The sequence below is a fragment of the Staurois parvus genome, unplaced genomic scaffold (genome assembly GCF_062004578.1).
Source record: "Staurois parvus isolate SC_StPar_1 unplaced genomic scaffold, SC_StPar_1.0 ptg000282l, whole genome shotgun sequence".
Taxonomy (NCBI): Eukaryota; Metazoa; Chordata; class Amphibia; order Anura; family Ranidae; genus Staurois; species Staurois parvus.
Window position 1 is genome coordinate 7,483,559 of NW_028318078.1, and position 23,116 is coordinate 7,506,674.

Here is a 23,116-nt window from a genome sequence, read left to right on the forward strand (position 1 = left end):
TTTGAAAAGGACATTCAGAAAAACTCCATAGCCACAAACATCTCTGTCCTTATTTTGCATGGAAAGAGCACAAGAATTCCTCACTTCTTTACTGACCAGTGTCAATTTTTTTTTTCAAAGGAAACTTTGATTATAGTCATTTAGTGGTACATCTTAAAGTAATAAATAGTGCTTGGAAGATGAACCCATTGCTGTTCTAACATCTAAATAAAATAACTTTTTCTTGTCAAGTCTTCATGGTCATAGACTAAGCCACAGGCTAAGTGAGGAAGTATCTATTACCCACATAGAAACCTCCTGGCATGTCATATTAACCACAATGAGGAGGAACCAGAGTGTATTTCTGTGTGCATGAATAGATTTGATTTTAAAAAGCAAAGTCTTCAATATATGGATTTGATTATCCACATCATCTCACAAACATATACTCTATCATTACGGAAAAACAGTGTGCACATTACCCAGTTCTCCTTTTACTGTTGTCTATATAGGAGGAGTATAGTTATGAGCTTGGAAAATTTGAAGCCTTTAAAGTGGACCAAAACCAGAAGAATATCTGCATTGTTAGACAGAACATCTAGAAGTGTTAGCTGTGCATATGGAGATTTAGAGAGACATTTTGTAATGTTACTACAGTGTTACTCATCATATTCCTTGCCAGCCATTCTCAACCAGGGTTTCATGGAACCCTAGGGTTCCTCCAGGAGGTAGCTAGTGATTCTTTGAGCTATGGCTAACAGACTTTCCATGTGATGGTGTTTGCATAGTTCCTAGTCCAACACCACTTGGCAAAGCTTGTGGCATGACTGCAAGAGTAGCATTCTGACCAACACTATAAGTGGGGGCATACTCCCCACTGATCACCACCAATGTAAGGGGCTTTTCACAATTACTCCTGATGGACTTAGCAGGCATTCCCTGAGACCTGAAAATTATTTCAAAGGTTGCTCAGGGGTAATAAAGTTGAGAAAAGCTGCTCTAACATAAGGAAGTAAAACCCCACCTCCATAAAAGTGGCTGCCTCCACACAGAGACAAGGCATGGTAAGTAAGTACTCAACAAAGATTAGCTGCAAGGAGACCACAGGCAATACTGGTGACTGGTCTTTTACCCTCTTACTGCTTTTGTATGGGCACAGCTTCGAGAGTTCAGTTCCCTTAAGATGGTAGTTAAAAGATGTGCCTACTGCACAAATCGCATAAATATATATGAACATTTTGGATGATTTCACATGTTTATGTATAGAAGATGCAATTGATTTGTTCCCCCAAGATTGGTCAGCCATGGGTTAATTGGAGAGCTCACCATGAGCATTGGTCAGATAAAGCAATAATCGTCTAATGCTGATAAATACCTCACAACCTAAGAAAATTTTCCTTAAAAAAAAAAAAAAAAATGTCCAGTGTGGGGGTTAGTTGAGGTTGCAATGTGCCTAAATTGGCAGGTAGGGGCAACAATTTTCTAATGCCCATGGATGCCCTTAGAAGTAAAAATGGGTAGATATCAAGTAATGGAGGTGCCTACATATACACAAGCATATACTGAAGAGTACCTGTCTATTGTATATACAGTAGATTATAAAAATGTGGATTCAATAGCAGAATGTAGAATGATGACAGAGAAGTTATTTCTGGATCATTTATTCCACCAGAAATGTGAAACTTGTAATTCATACTACATTTAGAGAGTTTAAACTGCATTCCGCTAAAGGCTTAAGCGAAGTCAAACTTCTTCTTTCAAAGAAAGGAAATCAACAGTTTTGCACACTTTTGGCATGGTATTGTATAAGAAAGACATGCTTTGGGAAATCTTCTGTGTATGATATATTGAGTGGTCAAAAATATGCAGATTTTCATTACTGAAGCCCATGAGTACACAACTTTAGGTGACCAAAGTAGGACCACTTTGCGAAGATGTCTTCTTTTATACAGAACTAACTTAGCTTAGAATATTGTGCTGTGTAAAATGTTTTCATTGGATGACTAGGATTTCTACCAATAATAAGAAAAAAAATGTGTGGAGTTCTCTACAGACAAAAGCTTCCTTTTTATATCTGCCACCTATAGGCACAGGCCTATTGTGCTTAGCAGCATATCTGGCTCTGAGTAAGGCTCCGTTCACATCTATGCAGTTTGCTTTTTGCCCATTTTGCAGTTCGTTTTGCGTTTTTCTACACATGGAATATTTTTTTCGCTGGGCAGAATAAAAATGCAAAATGCAAAACACGGCAAAAAACACACTACCATGCATTTCAGCTGATTCTCCATTGAACTCTACTGTAGCAAAAATGCTGCTTTTTTTGCTTTTAAAAAGTCCCTGACCTTTTCCAAAAATGCATTAGCTCAAAAAAGCATAGGCATGCAGACTGCTTCTACAAACATTTGTGAAAGAATGGGTCGCTCTCAGATGCTCAGTGAATTCAAGTGTGGTACCGTGATAGGTTGCCACCTGTGCAATAAGTCCATCCATGAAACTTCCTTCCTACTAAATATTCCACGGTCAACTGTTAGTGGTATTATAACAAAGTGGCAGCAACTGGGAACAGCAGCAACTCAACCATGAAGTGGTAAAATGTAAAATGACAGAGCAGGGTCAGCGCATGCTGAAGAAAACAGTGCGCAGAGGTCGCCAACTGTCTGCAGAGTCAATAGCTAAAGACCTCCAAACTTTGTGTGGCCTTCAGATTAGCACAACAGTGTATAGAGAGCTTCATGGAATGGTTTCCATGGCCAAGCAGCTGCAACCAAGCCACCACTGTACTCTACAGCAGTGGAGACGTGTTCTCTGGACTGATGAATCACACTTCTCTGTCTGGCAATTCGATGGATGTGTCTGGGTTTGGCGATTGCCAGGAGAACAGTACTTGCCTGACTGCATTGTGGCAAGTGTAAAGTTTGGTGGAGGGGGCATTATGTTGTGGGATTGTTTTTCAGGGGTTGTGCTTTACCCAATTAGTTCCAGTGAAGGGAACTGTTAAGGCGTCAGCATACCAAGACATTTTGGACAATTTCATGCTCTCAACTTTGTGGTAACAGTTTGGGGATGGCCCCTTCCTGCTCTACCATGACTGCAAAGCAAGGTCCATAAAGACATGGATAAGCGAGTTTGGGGTGGAGGAATGTGACTGGCCTGCACAGAGTCCTGACTTCAACCCGAAAGAACACCTTTGGAATGAATTAGGGTGGACACTGAGAGCTAGGCCTTCTTGTCCAACATCAGTGCCTGACCTCACAAATGCGCTTCAGGAAGAATGGTCAAACATTCCCATAGACACCCTCCTAAACTTTGTGGACAGCCTTCCCAGAAGAGCTGAAGCTGTTATAGCTGCAAAGAGTGGGCCAACTCAATATTGAACCCTACGGACTAAGACTGGTGATGCTATTAAAGTTCATGTTCGTGTAAAGGCAGGCATCCCAATACTTTTGGCAATATAGTGTATGTATTTCGTCCCTGATCATTCTAGTCCTTGATTATAATGTGACTATTGTCCCTCCCATCCGAGCTCCAGATCACAAGCACAGTCTGCATTTAGGAGATGCCAACACCTACCATAATCCATCTGCAGAAAGTGTGCCAAATTCACTGCTTACCCTGAAACCACATGAAGAGCTGTTGTACTTTTTCTTGAATGTTCCACTTGACACCAAAAGGTTCACCATTCGTCTTCCTGTCTGGAATACTGTACATTACAATGTTACACATTCACATGAGTAAGCATTTCTTAAGTAAAAGGGGATGTGATTTAATTCAACGCCCCTGCAAAGGAGGAAACTCGGCTATAAATGTGTTATCACTTTTACAGAGCAATGGAAATGCTTTTATATTAGTGCAAAGCTGTGGAATCTTCAGACTACATCCGAAAAATGTACCCAATAAACTCAGTTTAGAATAGGTGAAGTGAATCTATTGTTTCCCAAGTTACACTGCCTGCATTCAAAAGAAGCTATAAAGTTTATGTTGATCTCAAGGCCTCATGCACATGGGAACGAGTCCATGCAACGTAAAGTGAGGGTGTATTTCCACATCTGGGAGACACAGCTGCAACATACAGATGACCTCAATGATAAGTGACTGTACACTGAATACGGGTATATGTCGTACTTGTGTTAACATGTGCACATTAACTCTGAATACTTATGTACATGTGTTTTTTTTTAATAAAATTGAAAAGATTTCAAAACTAACTGCTTTCACATTGTCATTATGGGGTATTGTTTGTAGAACGTTGAAGAAAAAAAATGAATTTAATCCATTTTGGAAAAAGGCTGTAACATAAAATGTGGCAAGCGCTGTGAATACTTTCTGGATACACTGTACCAGGGGCGGACTGACAAATCACAGGGCCCATGGGGAATAGGGGATCATGGGGCCCCTGTGTCTTTGCCCACACTCAAACCACACCCAAAAAAGCCTATGAAAGGTGCCAGGGGCAGCTTAAGGGGCCCCCTACTGACCCTGGGCCCCCTACTGCTGGAATGGTCAGTCCGCCCCTGCACTGTACATGCCTAAACCTATTTTTCAGTATAGCAGCAAGGTCAGCTTGCCATTCTGGCTCTTTCAGTTGGGCTTCCTATCTGATAGGCCTGATGGAGCAAACACAAAAAGGCTGGCAATGCTTCTTCTGATTGGGCAACAGTGGCTTAGCATTGTCAGCGTGCACCAGAGAGTGGTTTTAGACCTTGTTCAGGTGGGTGCTGGCATGTATACTGTGTGCCTTTGTTTTGTATCTGCACCTGCTCCTCAGTACGTGCAGGCACCTTGTTGAGGTGGGTGCAGATGCAGTTATCAAAATTTGACAGTTGTTCAAGAGCAGATGCACTGCCCCGAACCCAAACTGTGTGCGTTCTGTACTGTGCACCCATTTCTGCACAGCTGTCAAATTCTGACATGCGACTTTGTCCATGCAACCACTGCGTCTGCATCAAAAGCCATAGGTTGCTTGCACACATGTGGAGACGAATGCAGATGGCAAAACAAAGGCCTGCTGCACACAGTACAGGTTCCAGCATCTATCAGAACAAGGCCTATAGGATGAATAGTTCATATTTGCCAGTGATTTCTGTAAACATTGGCAAAAGAAAGGGATGTTTTAAAAATAAATAGGTGTTATATCTATTTACAATCTCAATTTTACAAATAAATGTCAAATAAGATGACAAAGAATTCACAGAGTACTATGAGTTAGCTAAAGAGACAGTATAGCAGTTTTCAGAAATTTCTGACTGAGCCACCACATAACAGATGATTCATGTGTGTAAGTTTTAGCTTTAGGCACTATATAAATCCTGTATAATAATAATAATAGCTTTTACATTCTGTAAACAACAGGCATACAGGAAAACGAGAAAAAAAAATTGTCTTGACCACTGCACTGTAAGCTGTGTTATACTTTGCACACCAAGGTGTTTAATGTCTCAACATGAAGTTCTTCTTTAATAGGAAAGCTCCAGCCAAGTGTCCTCTCAATGGTCAGAATAGCATATGAACTGGAGGAGTTCTGTCCTTTAAAAGTGGTGTTTTGTCTTGATGTTTGTAATACTGTTACACAAGCAAGAGTCACACACACACACACACACACACACACACACACACACACACAGAGTATTCTGTGGACGCAAAGACTGCAATATACCCTGATCAACCATACTATTATAACCACAGATCAACCATACTATTATAACCAAGTGAATAACATGGACTATCTCTTTACAATGGCACCTGAAAGTGGGTGGGATATATTAGGCAGCAACTGAACTTGTCCATAAAATTGAAATGATTAAAGTATAAAAAATGGGCAAGTGTAAAGGTTTGCATACATCTGACAAGGGCCAAATTGTAACGACTAGTTGACTGGGTGAAAGCAACTCCAAAACTGCAGCTCTTGTGAGATGTTTCCAGTCTTCAGTGGTCAGGACCTACCAAAAGTGGTCCAAGGAAGGAAAACTGGCAAACCGGTGACAGGGTGATGGGAGTCCACAAGGCTTATTGTTGCACATGGGGAGCAAAGGCTGGCCCTTCTAGTAAGATCCAATAGAAGAACTACTGCATCCCAAATTGCTGAAAAGGGTAATGCTGGTTTCGATAGAAAGGTGTCAGAACCCAGTGCATCGCAATTTGTTTTGTAGCCGCAGACCGGTCAGAGTGCCCATGCTGACCCATGTCCACAACCTAAAGCACCGACAATGAGCAAGTGAGCAGAAGAACTGGACCACAGTGCAAGGGAATAAGGAATAAGGTGGTGTGGTCTAAGTAATTCAAGAATGGTTTGAGGAACACAACAAGTTTGAGGTGTTAATTTGGCCTCCACATTCCCCAGATCTCAATCTAATTGAACATCTGTAGGAAAAACAAGTCCGATCCAAGGAAGTCCCACCTCACGACCTACTGGACTTAAAAGTATCCGTTACTGGCTTTTTGCCAGATACCACAGCATATTTTCAGAGGCATAGTGGAGTCCATGCCTTAATGGGTTATGGTGGGCGGTCATATGGTTATGGCTGATTGCTTTATGTGTACCATGTACAGTATACAGAGATTAGGCTTACACTCTATTGAACCATATATCATTGCACAGAGTAGGCAAGTATAGTCCTAATTTTTTTTAATTTATTTTAGGAAAACAAATTTACTTTACAATCACTTTAAAAGGTAATAAGCATGTGCAGTGACTCCTATAGGGGTATTACTGAGGGAATCACGGCTGTGAATGGGCAGTTCTAGCATAATTAGGGGTGACACTGCCCAAAAAATGGGCATGATCTTGGCTAGAACGAGGCCCACTGGAAGAAGAGCATGATATGTGTGGGCCGTGGGCAGGGAAGACAGTGTCCTGTGGACTGGGTTGAAGATGTTGGCAAGTATGCTTTTACTGTTCCCAAAGTTGAGCTTTAACCTCCTTAGCAGTTTTCTCGAGTTTAGCTCGGGGTAAAATTTCTATACCAAGAGCGGTAACCCCAAGCTACACTCGGGCTTACCATGCGGCGTTGCTCTGGGGGTCCCTGCAGCACTTACCTTGTCCTTCGCTCCTGCGATGTGTCCCCTGCAGCATCCCCAGCCATCTCCTCCGGCCGATGCCGGCATCCGGCTTCTGTGTTCTGGTCCCTGTGACGTCGGGACGTACGGGCGCCGGAACCGGCGGGAAATTTGAAATTTTTGAAAAATTTCATTTTTGCTGTCATTGCTGTTTCAATGCATTTCACATATATTTTGTCCCTACTGCTTTGTCCTGTGCCCTGCCTGCATTTTGAATGTTCTTTCTGCCTGGAAACTTAGAAAAGTCCATGGCGTCCAAAAAGCGTCCTTTTACGTCAAAAGCGGTTTTAGAACAGCGATAGTAAATCAGAACCACTTGCAGAATTGAGTGATAATGATTCGTGGGGAAATTAGTCATCAGACACTGAAAACGATTTTGCGACTTTGCTCAGCAATGTGCGAATTTGCCTCTGTATTTCAAATTTCAGTGTTTTTGGTTTGATTATATTATTGAATTAAATTATTATTATATTATTTTTTATGATTATTTATTAAATTATAATTTATGATTTCGTGTTTCAAATTTTATCATATCCGGAATGTTTAATAGACTCTTGTTTGTACAGATTTCAGTGAGTTATTCCTAAAAATGACAGCTTACAATAAAAAAACTACATATTTCCATGCAAAAAAATGGTACCGCTTTCAGCACAAAAAAAAAAAATCGGAAAGAATCATACCGCCAAGGAGGTTAAGCCAAAAAGGTAGATCTCCTGTGAACGATGACTGTGAAGCTTTGTTCCCATCAAAGTAAAAGTAACAGAAGAAACATACCAGAGACAAGTGCCCATGTGTACTGCCTTAAATCCAAACAAGAATCTGTTCCATCCTAACCAAGAACACATTTCAAAACAAGCTCCTTACTTCTCACACATAATGCAGGTCCAAGAAAAGCCTCCAGATTTCGAGAAAGAAGAAGAATTTCTGATTTCCAGGAGGAAAGAATGTATTGAAGTATTGTGGCAGCATTGCCAGACATATGCTCACAATCCCGGTTATTATTGAAGCAGGACTCGTGCCCAGTCATGCAAATACCCTGACCGGTTACCATGTATCATCACTTTAACAAGGCCGCGATTCGCACTGCTGCTGGATAACTAAGAAATCAATGCGTTTGTTTTTCTTATAGTTATTCTTCAAACTCTGCTCGTTTTATAAAGTCATCTGACCCCACCAGGATCAGCGAAATCAGAACATTCACACTGACAGCCCAGTCTTGCTCTTGGCTTTCTAAGAAAACATGGCGTAGAGCAGTGCTGTGGTCTCAGTATTCCCCCCTCCCCCCATTATACTGAATGACCGTTTAAGGGGCGAGTCTTTTTCGGGTAATGCAAGTGTCCAATCCAAACGCACATATTCCTGCATTAAAAATGGCTGTGTGTATAAGTGGGGGGAGAGATGTCTGATGAAGGACTCCGAAATGTTGCCTTGCTGTAACTATGTGTTCGTTCATTAAAACTTGTGGACCCATACTGGTGACCCTTGGTGTGCTGGTGACATTCTCCCCTTTTTTGGGAGCACACGATTGGCCTGCTTGTCAAAATCAACTTTCATATTTCATCTATGGAAAAGTTAAAGTACAACTACAGGCAAAACTTTATTTTTAGGTTTGGATAGAGTGGAGAGGGATTAGAACACCTGCCAGGTTTTTATTGCTGTCTGTGTCCCCGTTAGGGAGATTTATCCTTGACCTGCTTCCTGTTGTCACCGACATTTTTAGTTCTGGTGACAAGGGATTTCCTCACTTTGGAGGCTTTTCTTCTTGCTTGCTGTCATAGCTATGGGGCAGGAAGTGAAGGGATATATCCCCAATGGGACACAGAGGGAAAAAAAAAAAAAAGACAGAGGGTATAACCCTCCCTTATTCTATTCAAAAGGAAAAAACAGCTTTGTTACTTTAACCCATTTCAATACCGGCCACACTTACCCCCTTCCTGCCCAGGCAATTTTTCAGCTTTCGGAGCTCTTAAACGTTGAATGACAATTGCGCAGTCATGCAGTACAGTACCAAAAATAAAAAAGTATTTTATTATTATTAATAATAATAATAATAATAAATAATAATAATAGCAAACCTGCAAAAAAAAAATTTGCTTTATTTTTTAGAAAGGTGAAGTTATCCTTTAAATAAGAATTCTTCTAATTAATAATAAATATCATAACATTTTTGATTTAGAACTAAGGGCAATAACTCCAACTTATGGCTTATTTCCTTTTCTATCATTTTAAATTTATAAGCCAATAAATGTAGACACACATGAGCAAAGCAAAAGGTTGACTTTACACTGCACCTGAACAAAAAAAAAAAAAAAAGTGATTGCTGCGATAGCCAATCACAGTGATCACTTGCTACGGTTTACGTTAAAGTCCCCCTGCCTTCTACCTACAACAAAGGAATCAGAGTGTTATGAATGTTATATTAATGAATCTACAGCAGCTGCTGATCCATACATTCAATTGCACTGACACTAGGATCATTTTTTGATCCCTTCACGCCCCAGCCTGTCTCGGTATGTGCCCTGTATATTAAACTTTTCACCTTTCTGCACATTACCCCCTCATTTCCATCCATCCACTATATGTGGCTTCTACATTAACCCCTTCATGCCCACCTCCCTCTGTGTTTGACCTGCACATTGAAAGTGGTTGCAAAGATTTTTTTTACTTTGAAGTGGTTTTAAACCCTTACATATACCCAGTGAAGTGACTGGCCTCATGTGATACACAGAGATTAAACAAATCCTCCTACGTAAGAGGAACCTGTTTATTTGCAGCCATCTCTTCTCTACATCAAAGTGCTGAATTTATACAGCTTGTCTGTGAGTTTAGAAAAAAAGGGGGCGGAAAGCTGAAATTACACACTGCAGAGCTCAATGAGGAGATCTCTGAGAGCTGATTGGAGGGAAGAGACACACCCTCCTCCACACAGCTCACAGGAAAAGAGCCAAGGCTGTCAATTTGCTGAAGGTCCCTCCCCTGTCACCATTTTTCTCTTGGTGTCTGGAAAACTTGTCAGAAGTTATTCATGGAGATAGTGTCATTTCTGTCTGCTGCTTCATTCCTCTAAATTGACACAAGTACACACTATATAGGGATGGGTTTTGTTTATATTTCATGTCTGAGGTTTACAAAACACTTTAATGCATTATCTGCATTAAGGTAAAAAAGCCTTCTGTGTGCAGCTCTTCCCCCTTATACTATACCCGAGCCTGATCTCGATCCAGCTCTGTGCACAAGAGCAGTGGCTCTCTCCTCATTGGCTCAAAGAGAGCAGTGGGAGCTATTTGCTCCTGCTGCTGTCAGTCACAGCCTGCAAGGGGGGAGCGGTGGAAGTGGACGAGCTGCACTGTGTGTCTATGGTGGAGCACTGGTGGGGGACCCCAGAAAAGGAGGATTTGGGTTTCGCACAGAGCAGATAAATATAACAACATATTTGTATAAACAAAATCCCTTTACAATCACTTTAACCACTTTCCCGCAGCCCTATAGTAGAGCTACTGCTACAGGGCGGCAAAGCTGCGCAAAAAAAAAAAAAACAAAAAAAAAAAAAAAAAAAACACACAACGCGCGCACACACACACACACGCAATTTGCACATCCGAGTAGGGGGCGCACATGCGCGCACTGCCATTGGTGGCTAGGGAAGTCAGTCACCAGGTCCCGGCCAGAGGTTCCCCACCAGCACCCAGCAATCGCCAGGTAAAGCTGAGAAGGGAGAGACCTGTATATAAGAACACAGGTCTCTCTCCTGTCAGAAAGGATATGCTGCTGTGTATTTCTATGTGCAGCACAGAAATACACAGCAGCATGTTTCCCTAGTAAAACACACACAGCACATGATGTAAAACAGCACACAGTTAACCCTTTGTTCACCGCAGATGTTCACCCCTTCCTGCTCAGTGTCATTAGTACAGTGTCAGTGCTTTTTATTAGCACTTATCACTGTATTAGCATCATTGGGATGTCAGTGGCAGTTAGTCAGTCCCCCCCCCCCCCCCCCAGTGTCAGAATGCCCGCCGAAATCCCACAGTCCCGCTATAAGTCGCTGATCGCCGCCATTACTAGTAAATTAAAATTCCAGTATATATACCGCCATTTGTAGACGCTATAACTTTCCCGTAAACCAATTCATTTACATGTATTGGGATTTTTTTTTTCCAGCAGAATACATTTTGGCCAAAATTTATGAATAAATTTGACTTTTTAAATTTTTTTACTGGATATGTTTTATAGCAAAAAGTAAAAAAATAGGTTTTTTTTGTTTATAGCGCAAAAAAATTTAAAAACGCAGAGGTAATCAAATACCATAGAAAGAAAGCTGTATTTTTGGGGAAAAAGGACATAAAATGTCATTTATTTATAGCATTGCATGACTGCGCAATTGTTAAAGTAACGCAGCGCTGTATCGCAAAAGATGCCCTGGTCACCGGGGGGGAATCCTCTGGAGGGCAAGTGGTTAATGTAGCTAGTCCACCATTACCATGTTTTAATACCATCAAAACCAGCGGATTCTTTTGTTTCAAAAAAATTTGTGGCAAAAAGGAGATCCCCTTTGGAGTGTATTTTCCAAAAAGGGGTCATTTGGACAGTTTACTTCCCTGGTATTTTTTAACAGGAAAAAAAGGAGTTTAATAAATTTTTGTTCTTTTTCCCTTTTAAAGTAAAAAAAAAATCCTCAGTGGTTATGAAATACCAAAAGAAAGCTCTGTCCTAAGGGCTCATGTACACTGAATCTAATAAACTCACATTCAGGAGCTTTTCTGTGTTTTTTTCCGCAGCCCCTGAACTCTCCCTGTCTTCCTATGTGTCCATGTACACTATGTCATTTACAGGCAGTTGAGTTTACAGTCATTTTTTTTTAACACACCAAACTTGCTGCTTGGACTTTGAAGAAGGGGACATACCCCGAAAGCTTGTCCTCAAAATTGTATGTTAGTGCAAATAAAAAAAAAGTATCACGGACAGTACTCAATTGTTTCGGTTTAAAAATGTCTGAAATAGTTACTTTTTTTTTACTATTTTTCAGTGCATTCTGGGCATTTTGGAAGGTCTCCTGATATTAGCTTTAAAAAATGCTTCTAAACGCAAACGCGCATAAACGCGTTATGCAAACGTGGCTAAACATGTTTTAAACCTACGTTTTCCAGCAGTCAGTTTCCATCGTTCAGAAGGGTTTTCCAAACATCCCGTGTACATGAGTTCTAAGGCTCCATGCACACGGGGCGTTTTGATAACGCTGGTAACGTCAGCTGTGTAAAATCACATTAAAAATGTGAATTTTTCAGCTTTTTTTAGCATTTTCACGTGTTTTTTATACCAATATAAATATATATATATACCAATATAAATATATACCAATATAAATATATATATTATTTTATATATGGATATAGATATTTTTTTTTGGTTAAAAAAAAAAAAAACGCTAAAAATGCCGGTTTGTGGCGTTTTACTGCGTTTTTCAGCTTTAGAGCGCTTTCACAGCTAAAAAACTCCTCTAGAAACCCACTAGTCCTGGGTTTTTTCTCCAGCCAAAGAACATTGATTACAGTCTATGTGTGCATTGACACATAGGATAACATGCTGGGGAGTATACTAGCTGTAGAAAAAAAATGTCAAAAGCCAAAAACAGCCACAGTAAAAAATGTCCAGTGTGCATGAGGACTCAAAAAGTATAAATGCTCTTGGGTCAAGTAATTGTCAAAGTATCACAGCACTTTAAACTGAAAAGTGGCCTGCTAATGAAGAAGTATTACAGGCAGACACTGAAGTGGTTAATTTAGTAATAGGACTAGATTTGTGGAGTTGATGCTGAAGGATCTTCCTACTATTATGGTGCAATTACTATGATTACTAAGAAATACAGCAGTTATACCCTAGGGGGATGCCGTACCCAGCACACAATTCATCTGTGTCTAACACAACACATCTTCCCCCTCTCCGCCTGACACCAGTTGTCTCTACACTTAAACTTCACACCCCTGACCAACATAGTCACACTGTATAATCAGCAGATCCAAACACAAACCGTATTAATTCTAGAGAGATATATTGTATGCAACCACATGATAATGATTGACTTGTTTGATTCAAATCCAATTTTTTAATAAAGTGGTAGTAGACCCAAAAACTAAAATGTAACAAATTGTAGCTTACTAATCCTTGTGGTGGCTGCATTAGTTTTCTTTTTTAATTTTTTTTCTTTTATTCTCATTTTCAATGGTGATCTGTCCACTAACACGTTTCCTGTCTGTACTCTAGGTTCACACGTATGCAAAATTTTAGTGCATTTTCCAGTTTGCAGAATCACATTACAGCCTATTTAACCACTTGCCCTCCAGAGGATTTCCCCCCTTTCCTTACCAGGCCTTTTTTTGCGATACGGTGCTGCGTTACTTTAACTGACAATTGCGCAGTCATGCAACGCTGCACCCAAATGAAATGTATGTCCTTTTTTTCCCCACAAACAGAGCTTTCTTTTAGTGGTATTTGATGGCCTGTGCGGTTTAATTTTTTTGCGCTATAAACAAAAAAACTGGCAATTTTGAGAAAAAAAAACTATATTTTTTACTTTTTGCTATTAAATGTGTCCAGTAAAAACATTTTTTTTACAAAAATCTAATTTCGTCATACATTTGGGCCAAAATGTATTCTGCTATATGTCTTTGCTAAAAAAAAAAAAAAAAGATCCCAATACGTGTAAATTAATTGGTTTACGTGAAATTTATAGCATTTACAGATGGGGGTATATATAATAGAATTTTTTTTTTACTAGTAATGGCGGCGATCAGCGACTTATAGCGGGACTGCGGTGGGCAATCTGACACTGGGGGGAACTGACTTGGTGTCACTCACATCCCCAGTGCAAGAGGTAAAAACTTGCTTTATTAAAAAAAAAAAAGTAACCATTCACTTACATATATGCAGGATAAGAACGAGCCGTATCATATACAAACAAAGCAGCTGCGGTGTCAGCCAACATGCCAGTGCGCAATGACGTCACACTCAGACTCCGCCCAACACGATTCCCCAAAACTGGTGTCCTTTGGGATTGGAGATTACATTAATGCTACTTGAGTGTCTTGAGTATCAGAGAGTATAAAGTCTTATTAACCCCTTGCCCTCCTGAGGATTTATCCTCCTTCCTGACCAGGCAATTTTTTTTGCTTTAGGGCGCTATGTTACTTTAACTGACAATTGTGCGGTCATGCAACACTGCACCCAAATGAAATTTATGTCCTTTTTCCCCCCCCACAAATTGAGCTTTCTTTTGGTGGTATTTGATTGCCTGTGTGTCTTTTATTTTTTGCGCTATAAAAAAAAAAAAACACGACAATTTTGAGGAATAAAAAACTATTTTTGACTTTTTGCTATTAAACACATCCAGTAAAAAATTTAAAAAAAAATAAAAAATAAAAAATCAAATTTAGACATAAATTTAGGCCAAAATGCTACACGTCTTTGCTAAAAAAAATCCCAATACATGTAAATTAATTGGTTTACGTGAAAGTTATAACGTTTACAAATGGCAGTATAGATACTGGATTTTTTTTCAATTTTTACTAGTAATGGCGGCGATCAGCGACTTATAGCGGGACTGCGGGAGACATTCTGACAACGGGGGGGGGGGGGGGGGGGGGGGGAACAGACTTGGTGTCACTGACATCCCCAGTGACACCAATACAGATGAATGCTTAAAAAAAAAACCACTGACACTGTACTACTGGGCAGGAAGGGGTTAACATGAGGGGCGATCAAAGGGTTAACTGAGTGCAGGGAGTGTTTTACATAGGGGGCCATGTCATAGGGGGCTTCACTGCAAGTACACTGCTTTGGATGGCTGTGCTGTGCACAGCCATCCAAAGCAGTGTGCCGGAGCTGACAGGGAGGAGAACTGTTAAACAAAACAGTCCTCCTCCCTGTCGAAGATCGTCGGAAATCATCGGCACCGGTGAGTAATCACCGGCCGGGACCCAGTGGTTGACAGCCGCGGCCACAAATAACGACGCAGGTAGGGCGTACACCCCCTACCCGGAAATGCAAAATCGCGTATATAGACACGTGATTTTGCGCACCCGTGCTGCCCTGTAGCAGTATTTCTGCTATAGGACGGAGCGGTAGCTGTTAAAGTCACACTACATGAACAGAGCTGTCATACTTTTCTATTGGAAAAAAAAAAAGCAAGCCGAATGCGGCAAAAACGAGTGTTCAGAAACGCAAAATGCATCGCAAAACACACCAGAAAAAAAAAATGCATCAACCGCAACCTATATATATATATATATATATATATATATATATATATATATATATATATATATATATATATATATATATATATATATGAACCTATTCTTAGGGTGTCTCCACTCTGGATGGAGAAGCAATGGAGCCACTCTTGTACAGCAGCATTATCAGTCTGGGGCAGGGGTCTGAAACCTTTAAGACATAAAGAGCCACTTGGACCCGTTTCCGAGAGGGAAAAAAAGACTGGGAGCCGCAAAACCATTGCAACATTTAAAACAAATCCGACACTGCATATATTGCAAAAAGCGCTCTGGTCATGAAGGGGGTTTAAGGGCCCAGTAAGCAAAGGGTTAATCAGGGCCACAGTGTATCGTCATAATCACAATCATAGCCTTAGGTCAGTGGTGGGCAACCTTTTTTTTCAACTAAGCCAAATCTCGCCAAAACCACGATTGAAATTTATTTTGAGAGCCACATTTTTAAAACTGAAAATACATCCCCCATATAGTAATTCATCCCCCATAGTAATTCATCCCCCATATAGTAATTCATCCCCCATAGTAATTCATCCCCCATATAGTAATTCATCCCCCATAGTAATTCATCCCCCATATAGTAATTCATCCCCCATAGTAATTCATCCCCCATATAGTAATTTATTCCCCATAGTAATTCATCCCCCATATAGTAATTCATCCCCCCTAGAGTAATTCATCCCCCCTAGAGTAATTCATCCCCCCTAGAGTAATTCATCCCCCCTATAGTAATTCATCCCCCATATTGTGTCAATTCACTTACCTTTGCTACGTGCGTTCCTCTCGCCGTGTTCCCGCGCCGTTCCGGTCTTCAGGGCGGACTGTGAGAGGAGAGGAGTTCGTCACGCTGCCCCGCCTACATCCTGACAGCCAATGTTTGCCACGCTCCGCGGGCCGGATTAAAAGGTCCGCCGGGCCGCATGCGGGCCATAGTTTGCCCATTGCTGGGCTAGCTGCAGAGTCCTGACTTTTGGGGCGGCCGCCCGAGAGGAGGGAGGGGAGCGGGCGCCCGGCACACAGAAGACCCTATTGCCTGTCACCTGGTGGGCAGTGTGTTCCGGAGCCGCAGCCAATGTGAAAAAGAGCCGCGGGTTGCCGACACCCGGTCTGGGGGAAGGGTAGTGTTAGATGTACTATCAGATTTATATGGACATGACTAATTAAAGCCAACACTTTTTAAAGAGGAACTGAACTCTTTGCTTTAACAGTTTCCCAAAATTGTAACAATCAAGTCATGCCGTGAATGATAACTTTTACAGTTGCTTGTGTTCTAAACTTAACTGTCAAGCCATCTGGTGTCATAACTGATCACATGTGCAGCACCATGGCACCTGCAGATCGAAGAAGATCAAGATGGCAGCCTCCTTGGCTATAATGGATAGGTTTGGTTCTGCTTTTTCCTTTCTGGAATATTACATTTTTGCTCTGGGGCTTAATATTATTCTAAATATTTTATATTGTATTTTTAACAAAGCATGCATGCTCTTATTCAAAGCCATTTACAATTTTTAAATTTCCCTTATGGGCACTAATAAATTTAGATCTCAACTCCATGAAACTTCTCTCTTGCAGTGTGTGGGATTCTTCCCGTGATTCCAGAACTTGGTAAAACAAGCAACACGTATTTCAGTGCCATTATTCTTAAGGACACCGCAAAAAAAGGTTCTAAAAAGGGTAATTTTGTCACATAAAAAGTGCACCACATCGCATTGTCCAAAAAAAAAAAAAATGCAACGCAAGGCACAGGAGCTACTTTGGTGCATTTTTTGGAGCAGAGGGCAGACTATTCAAGTGAATAGTTTGGCTCCAAAAATGCAGCAAAAAACACATGAACAACGTGATGCTACCACGTCACTTGATGTGGACAGGAACTAACCCGATCCTCTGAGCTGCTAGTCCCTGCAGCCTCTTTTCCCCCATGCTCCATTGGTCTAAGGTCCTGATATCATCAAGAATTGGACATGAAGATGCCTAGGAACAGTCCACTGCTGGACCATGGGGGAGGACTGGGAAAGTAAATTTGCTCTTTCGATTCCCCAGGCCTAAATGATCAGTTACTCCTTGCAGTGTGGGTTTCCCAGTTTTCTCTCCCCAAGAAAGAGTTCATTGCCTATAGCAACAAGTCTGTAATACTGAATTTGGTTTTCCTTTAGGACACGCCAACCTATCACAATCCCAGACACTTCAAACCAAGTATGTGATGAAAAAAAACAGGAGCAATGGTTTCCTTTTACACCAACTTGGCCGCAAACCAAAACAATACAAACAGCTAAAGTTATACATGAATTGTGACTGTTCCTGTAAAAGTCAGATTGTGCCCCGCCTCCTTCCACTTTATATCAGTTATGTCACCACACTGACCAACAGGGTGGCTTGGAAGGCAAAAGGGGGTGGGGCCACTTTAGATTTCAGACGGACTCTAGAATCTCCGCCTATCCCCAAATGTTCTGCAATCTTATTGAACCACAAAATGGCACCTGAACATTTCTGAGATCCTTCAAGATGTCTACAAGATGTTATTGAACAGAAGATGTCTATAGGATATTATTGTATAAAACAGGAGTCTCCAGAATTTCTAAACAAAGGGCCAGATCACTGTCCTTCAGACTTTAGGAGGGGGGTTGGATTGTGGCCACTGGTAGTAAATAATGTCCCAGCATAAGTAGGAGTAAACAGTGATTCATCTTTGGCATCAGGGGGAAGAACTGTGCCCTATTGTTGGTGTCATTAGGAAGAATTATGTCCCACTGTTGGTGCCGTTGGGAGAAATATTGCCCCATTGTTGTTGTCAGTGAGAGTAATTGTGCCCCATTGTTGGTGTCACTGGGCCCCATTTTTTTGTGTCATTGGCAGGATTTGTGCCCCATCATTTGTGTCATTGGGAGGAAATGTGCCCCATCAGTGGTGTCACTGGGCCCCATTTTTTGTGTCATTGGCAGGATTTTTGCCTCATCATTGGTGTCATTGGAAGGAAATGTGCCCCATCATTGGCGTCATTGAGTGGAAATTTGCTCCTTCATTGGTGTCACTGGGCCCCATCTTTTGTGTCATTGGGAGGAAATGTGCCCCGTCATTGGGAGGGAATGTGCCCCGTCATTGGTGTCATTGGGAGAGAATGTGCCCCGTCATTGGTGTCATTGGGAGGGAATGTGCCCCGTCATTGGTGTCATTGGGAGGAAATGTGCCCCGTCATTGGTGTCATTGGGAGGAAATGTCCCCCGTCATTGGTGTCATTGGGAGGAAATGTGCCCTATTGTTGGTGGTGTTAGTTGATTAAATATTTCCCCTGGGGCAATAAAAGAAAGTAAAGGGCCTGTGAACAGAAATTTTCAAGTCTTGACACAGGTTCTCTATCGTATTTAGGTCTGGACTTTGACTGGGCCATTCCAACACATGAATATGCTTTGATCTAAACCATTCCATTGTAGCTCTGGCTGTATGTTTCGGGTCGTTGTCCTGCTGGAAGGTGAACCTCTGCCTCAGTCTCAAGTCTTTTGCAGATTAACAGGTTTTCTTCTAAGATTTCCCTGTATTTGGCTCCATCCATCTTCCCATCAACTCTGACCAGCTTCCCTGTCCCTGCTGAAGAAAAGCATCCCCACGACATAATGCTGCCACCACCATGTTTCACGGTGGGGATGGTGTGTTTAGGGTGATGCGCAGTGTTAGTTTTCCGCCACACATAGCGGTTGCTGTGTCCCCTGCATGGCTTCTTGCAAACTGCAAACGGGACGTTTTCTGGCTTTCTTTCAACAATGGCTTTCTTCTTGCCACGCTTCCATAAAGGTCAGATTTGTGGAGTGCACGACCAGGGGCGGACTGACAACTCATGGGGCCCCTGGGAAATAGGGGATTATGGGGCCCCTGTGTTCTTGCCCAAACTCAAAAAAGCCTATGAAAGAGGTACCATGGGCATCTCATGGGGCCCCCTACTGACCCCGGGCAGTGCCCGAGTTTCCAAATGGTCAGTCCGCCCCTGTGCACGACTGATATTTGCCCGGTGGACAGATTCTCCCACCTGAGCTGTGGATCTCGGCAGCACCTCCAGAGTTACTATGGGCCTCTTGGCTGCTTCTCGGATTAATGTTTTTCTTGCCTGACCTGTCAGTTTAGGTGGGCGGCCATGTCTTGGTAGGTTTACAGTTGTGCCATACTCTTTCCATTTTCGTATGATGGATTGAACAGTGCTCTGTGAGATATTCAAAGCTTGGGATAATTTTTTTTATAACCTAACCCTGCTTTAAACTTCCCCACAACTTTATCCCTGACCTGTTTGGTGTGTTCCTTGGCCTTCATGATGCTGTTTGTTCACTAATATTCTCAAACAAACCTCTGAGGGCTTCAAAGAACATCTGTATTTATACTGAGATTAAATTATACACAGGTGGACTCTATTTACTAATTAGGTGACTTCTGAAGGCAATTGGTTCCACTAGATTTTAGTTAGTGGTATCAGAGTAAAGGGGGCTGAATACAAATGCATGCCACACTTTTAAGGTATTTTTTTGTAAACCATTTATCATTTTCCTTCCACTTCACAATTATGTGCAACTTTGTGTTGATCTATCACATAAAATCCCAATAAAGTACATTTATGTTTTTGGCTGTAACATGACAAAATGTGGAAAATTTCAAGGGGTATGAATACTTTTGTAACAAACTGTAAATCAATCAGCAGTCATTTTATGATGATGGGTGGTTATGAATCTGTGTGTGTGCTCTGTAGTACCATCTCACCGATGGAATCAGGAAAAGTCCAGCATTCACTAAAGTGTGCATGGCCATACAGGGAGATCCTCTTCGTACATTTGGAAATGTGACAATAACTAAAATTATTCAAATCTGTCTGGTTACTATAGGCAACATTAAGCCACTTTTTCTGCCAGAAAGTTGTGCTGGTGAACGTATGCACAGGTCAGGTAAATGTCTGTGCAGTACAGGTGAAGGTATGTGCGGTGCAGGTGAAGATATGTGCTCTGTTGGTGAAAGTATCTTGAGTGCAGGTGAAGGTTTGTACGGTGCAGGTATGTGCAGTGTTACTAAAGGTAAACACTGTGCAAGTGAAGGTACTGTATCTGTGGTGCAGGTGAAAATGTGTGGTGAAGGTATCTGCCCCATTTTGGTAGAGGTATATGCAGTGCAGGTGGAGTGTGTAGTTCAGGCATGCGTAGTGCAGGTGAAGGGGTGTATAGTTCAGGCATGTGCAGTGCAGGTGATGGGGTGTGCAGTTCAGGCATGTGCAGTGCAGGTGATGGGGTGTGCAGTTCAGGCATGTGCAGTGCAGGTGATGGGGTGTATAATTCAGGCATGTGTCGTGCAGGTGATGGGGTGTATAATTCAGGCATGTGTCGTGCAGGTGATGGGGTGTGCAGTTCAGCCATGTGCACTGCAGGTGATGGCATGTGTAGTGTAGATATGAGCAGTTCAGGTGATGGGGTGTATAGTACAGGCATGTGTAGCTCAGTTGAAGGGACGTGTAGTGCAGGTGATGGGACATACAGGTGGTGGCGTGGGCGGTGCAGATGATGGGACGTACAGGTGATGGCGGTGATGGGACGTACAGGTGGTGGCGTGTGCGGTGCAGGTGATGGGACGTACAGGTGGTGGCGTAGGCGGTGCAGATGATGGGACGTACAGGTGATGGCAGTGTTGGGACGTACAGGTGGTGGCGTGGGTGGTGCAGCTGATGGGACGTACAGGTGGTGGCGTAGGCGGTGCAGATGATGGGACGTACAGGTGGTGGCAGTGTTGGAACGTACAGGTGGTGGCGTGGGCGGTGCAGATGATGGGACGTACAGGTGATGGCGGTGATGGGACGTACAGGTGGTGGCGTGTGCGGTGCAGGTGATGGGACGTACAGGTGGTGGCGTAGGCGGTGCAGATGATGGAACGTACAGGTGATGGCAGTGTTGGGACGTACAGGTGGTGGCGTGGGCGGTGCAGGTGATGGGACGTACAGGTGGTGGCGTAGGCGGTGCAGATGATGGGACGTACAGGTGGTGGCAGTGTTGGAACGTACAGGTGGTGGCGTGGGCGGTGCAGGTGATGGGACGTACAGGTGATGGCGGTGATGGGACGTACAGGTGGTGGCGTGTGCGGTGCAGGTGATGGGACGTACAGGTGGTGGCGTAGGCGGTGCAGGTGATGGGACGTACAGGTGATGGCAGTGTTGGGACGTACAGGTGGTGGCGTGGGCGGTGCAGGTGATGGGACGTACAGGTGGTGGCGTAGGCGGTGCAGGTGATGGGACGTACAGGTGGTGGCGTAGGCGGTGCAGGTGATGGGACGTACAAGTGGTGGCGTAGGCGGTGCAGGTGATGGGACGTACAGGTGATGGCAGTGTTGGGACGTACAGGTGGTGGCGTGGGCGGTGCAGGTGATGGGACGTACAGGTGGTGGCGTGGGCGGTGCAGGTGATGGGACGTACCGGTGGTGGCGTGGGCGGTGCAGGTGATGGGACGTACAGGTGGTGGCAGTGTTGGGACGTACAGGTGGTGGCGTGGGCGGTGCAGGTGATGGGACGTACTGGTGGTGGCGTGGGCGGTGCAGATAATAGGACGTACAGGTGGTGGCGTAGGCGGTGCAGATGATGGGACGTACAGGTGGTGGCAGTGTTGGGACGTACAGGTGGTGGCGTGGGCGGTGCAGGTGATGGGACGTACTGGTGGTGGCGTGGGCGGTGCAGGTGATGGGACGTACAGGTGGTGGCGTAGGCGGTGCAGATGATGGGACGTACAGGTGGTGGCAGTGTTGGGACGTACAGGTGGTGGCGTGGGCGGTGCAGGTGACGGGACGTACAGGTGGTGGTGGCGGTGTGTGCGGTGCAGGTGATGGGACGTACAGGTGGTGGTGGCGGCGTGTGCGGTGCAGGTGATGGGACGTACAGGTGGTGTGTGCGGTGCAGGTGATGGGACGTACAGGTGGTGTGTGCGGTACAGGTGATGGCAGTGTTGGGACGTACAGGTGGTGGCGTGGGCGGTGCAGGTGATGGGACGTACAGGTGATGGCGGTGATGGGACGTACAGGTGGTGGTGGCATGTGCGGTGCAGGTGACGGGACGTACAGGTGATGGTGGCGGCGTGTGCGGTGCAGGTGACGGGACGTACAGGTGGTGGTGGTGGCGGCGTGTGCGGTGCAGGTGATGGGACGTACAGGTGGTGTGTGCGGTGCAGGTGATGGGACGTACAGGTGGTGTGTGCGGTGCAGGTGATGGGACGTACAGGTGGCGGTGTGTGCGGTGCAGGTGATGGGACGTACAGGTGGCGGTGTGTGCGGTGCAGGTGATGGGACGTACAGGTGGCGGTGTGTGCGGTGCAGGTGATGGGACGTACAGGTGAAGATATATGCGGCGCTGCACTGACACTGTGACTCCTCCCACCTTTCAGCCGGACTCTTCAGGCTCCCTCTTGGATGCATGGGAAGTGACGATCAGCTCCGCGGGGCTCCCGGGGTTCTTGGCTGCTCCGCACTGGCCCTCGGACTCCCGCTGTACTCCCTCCTCTCCGCTCTCCCCGGATCCCGGCTATAGTCGGGCTCACTGTAGAGTTCGGAGTCTCTCTGTAACTCTGCCCACAGTTTGAACAGCTGACCCCGCCCACTCCCACCTCTGACAGCTGACTCCGCCCAGTCTGACACTCCGCGTCGCATTTCCAAGGATGAGCTGAGCTGTGATCTCTGTATAGAGAACTTCCACTGCAATCAGAACCCGGCCCCGAGCTGTGCTCACAATGGACGAGGTGACAACCGCGCTTCATAGTAGGCATAGTGTATGTAAAGTGCAACTTTTTCCTACTAGGTACTTT

General features: G+C 43.8%; 1 protein-coding gene across 2 annotated transcripts in view; it reads right to left on the reverse strand.

Moving 5' to 3' along the window:
- Positions 1-22,823, reverse strand: part of ARHGEF3 (Rho guanine nucleotide exchange factor 3) — a 442,548-nt gene extending 419,725 nt beyond the window's left edge. The window contains exon 1 of one of the 2 annotated variants that reach the window (XM_089681894.1): positions 22,693-22,823. In XM_089681894.1, the coding sequence (XP_089538020.1) occupies positions 22,693-22,730 (38 nt within the window). In that variant the 5' untranslated portion in view covers positions 22,731-22,823. The remainder of the gene's footprint in view (positions 1-22,692) is intronic. The other variant, XM_089681897.1, reaches the window with a different exon arrangement.
- Between the last annotated feature and the right edge of the window lie 293 nt (positions 22,824-23,116).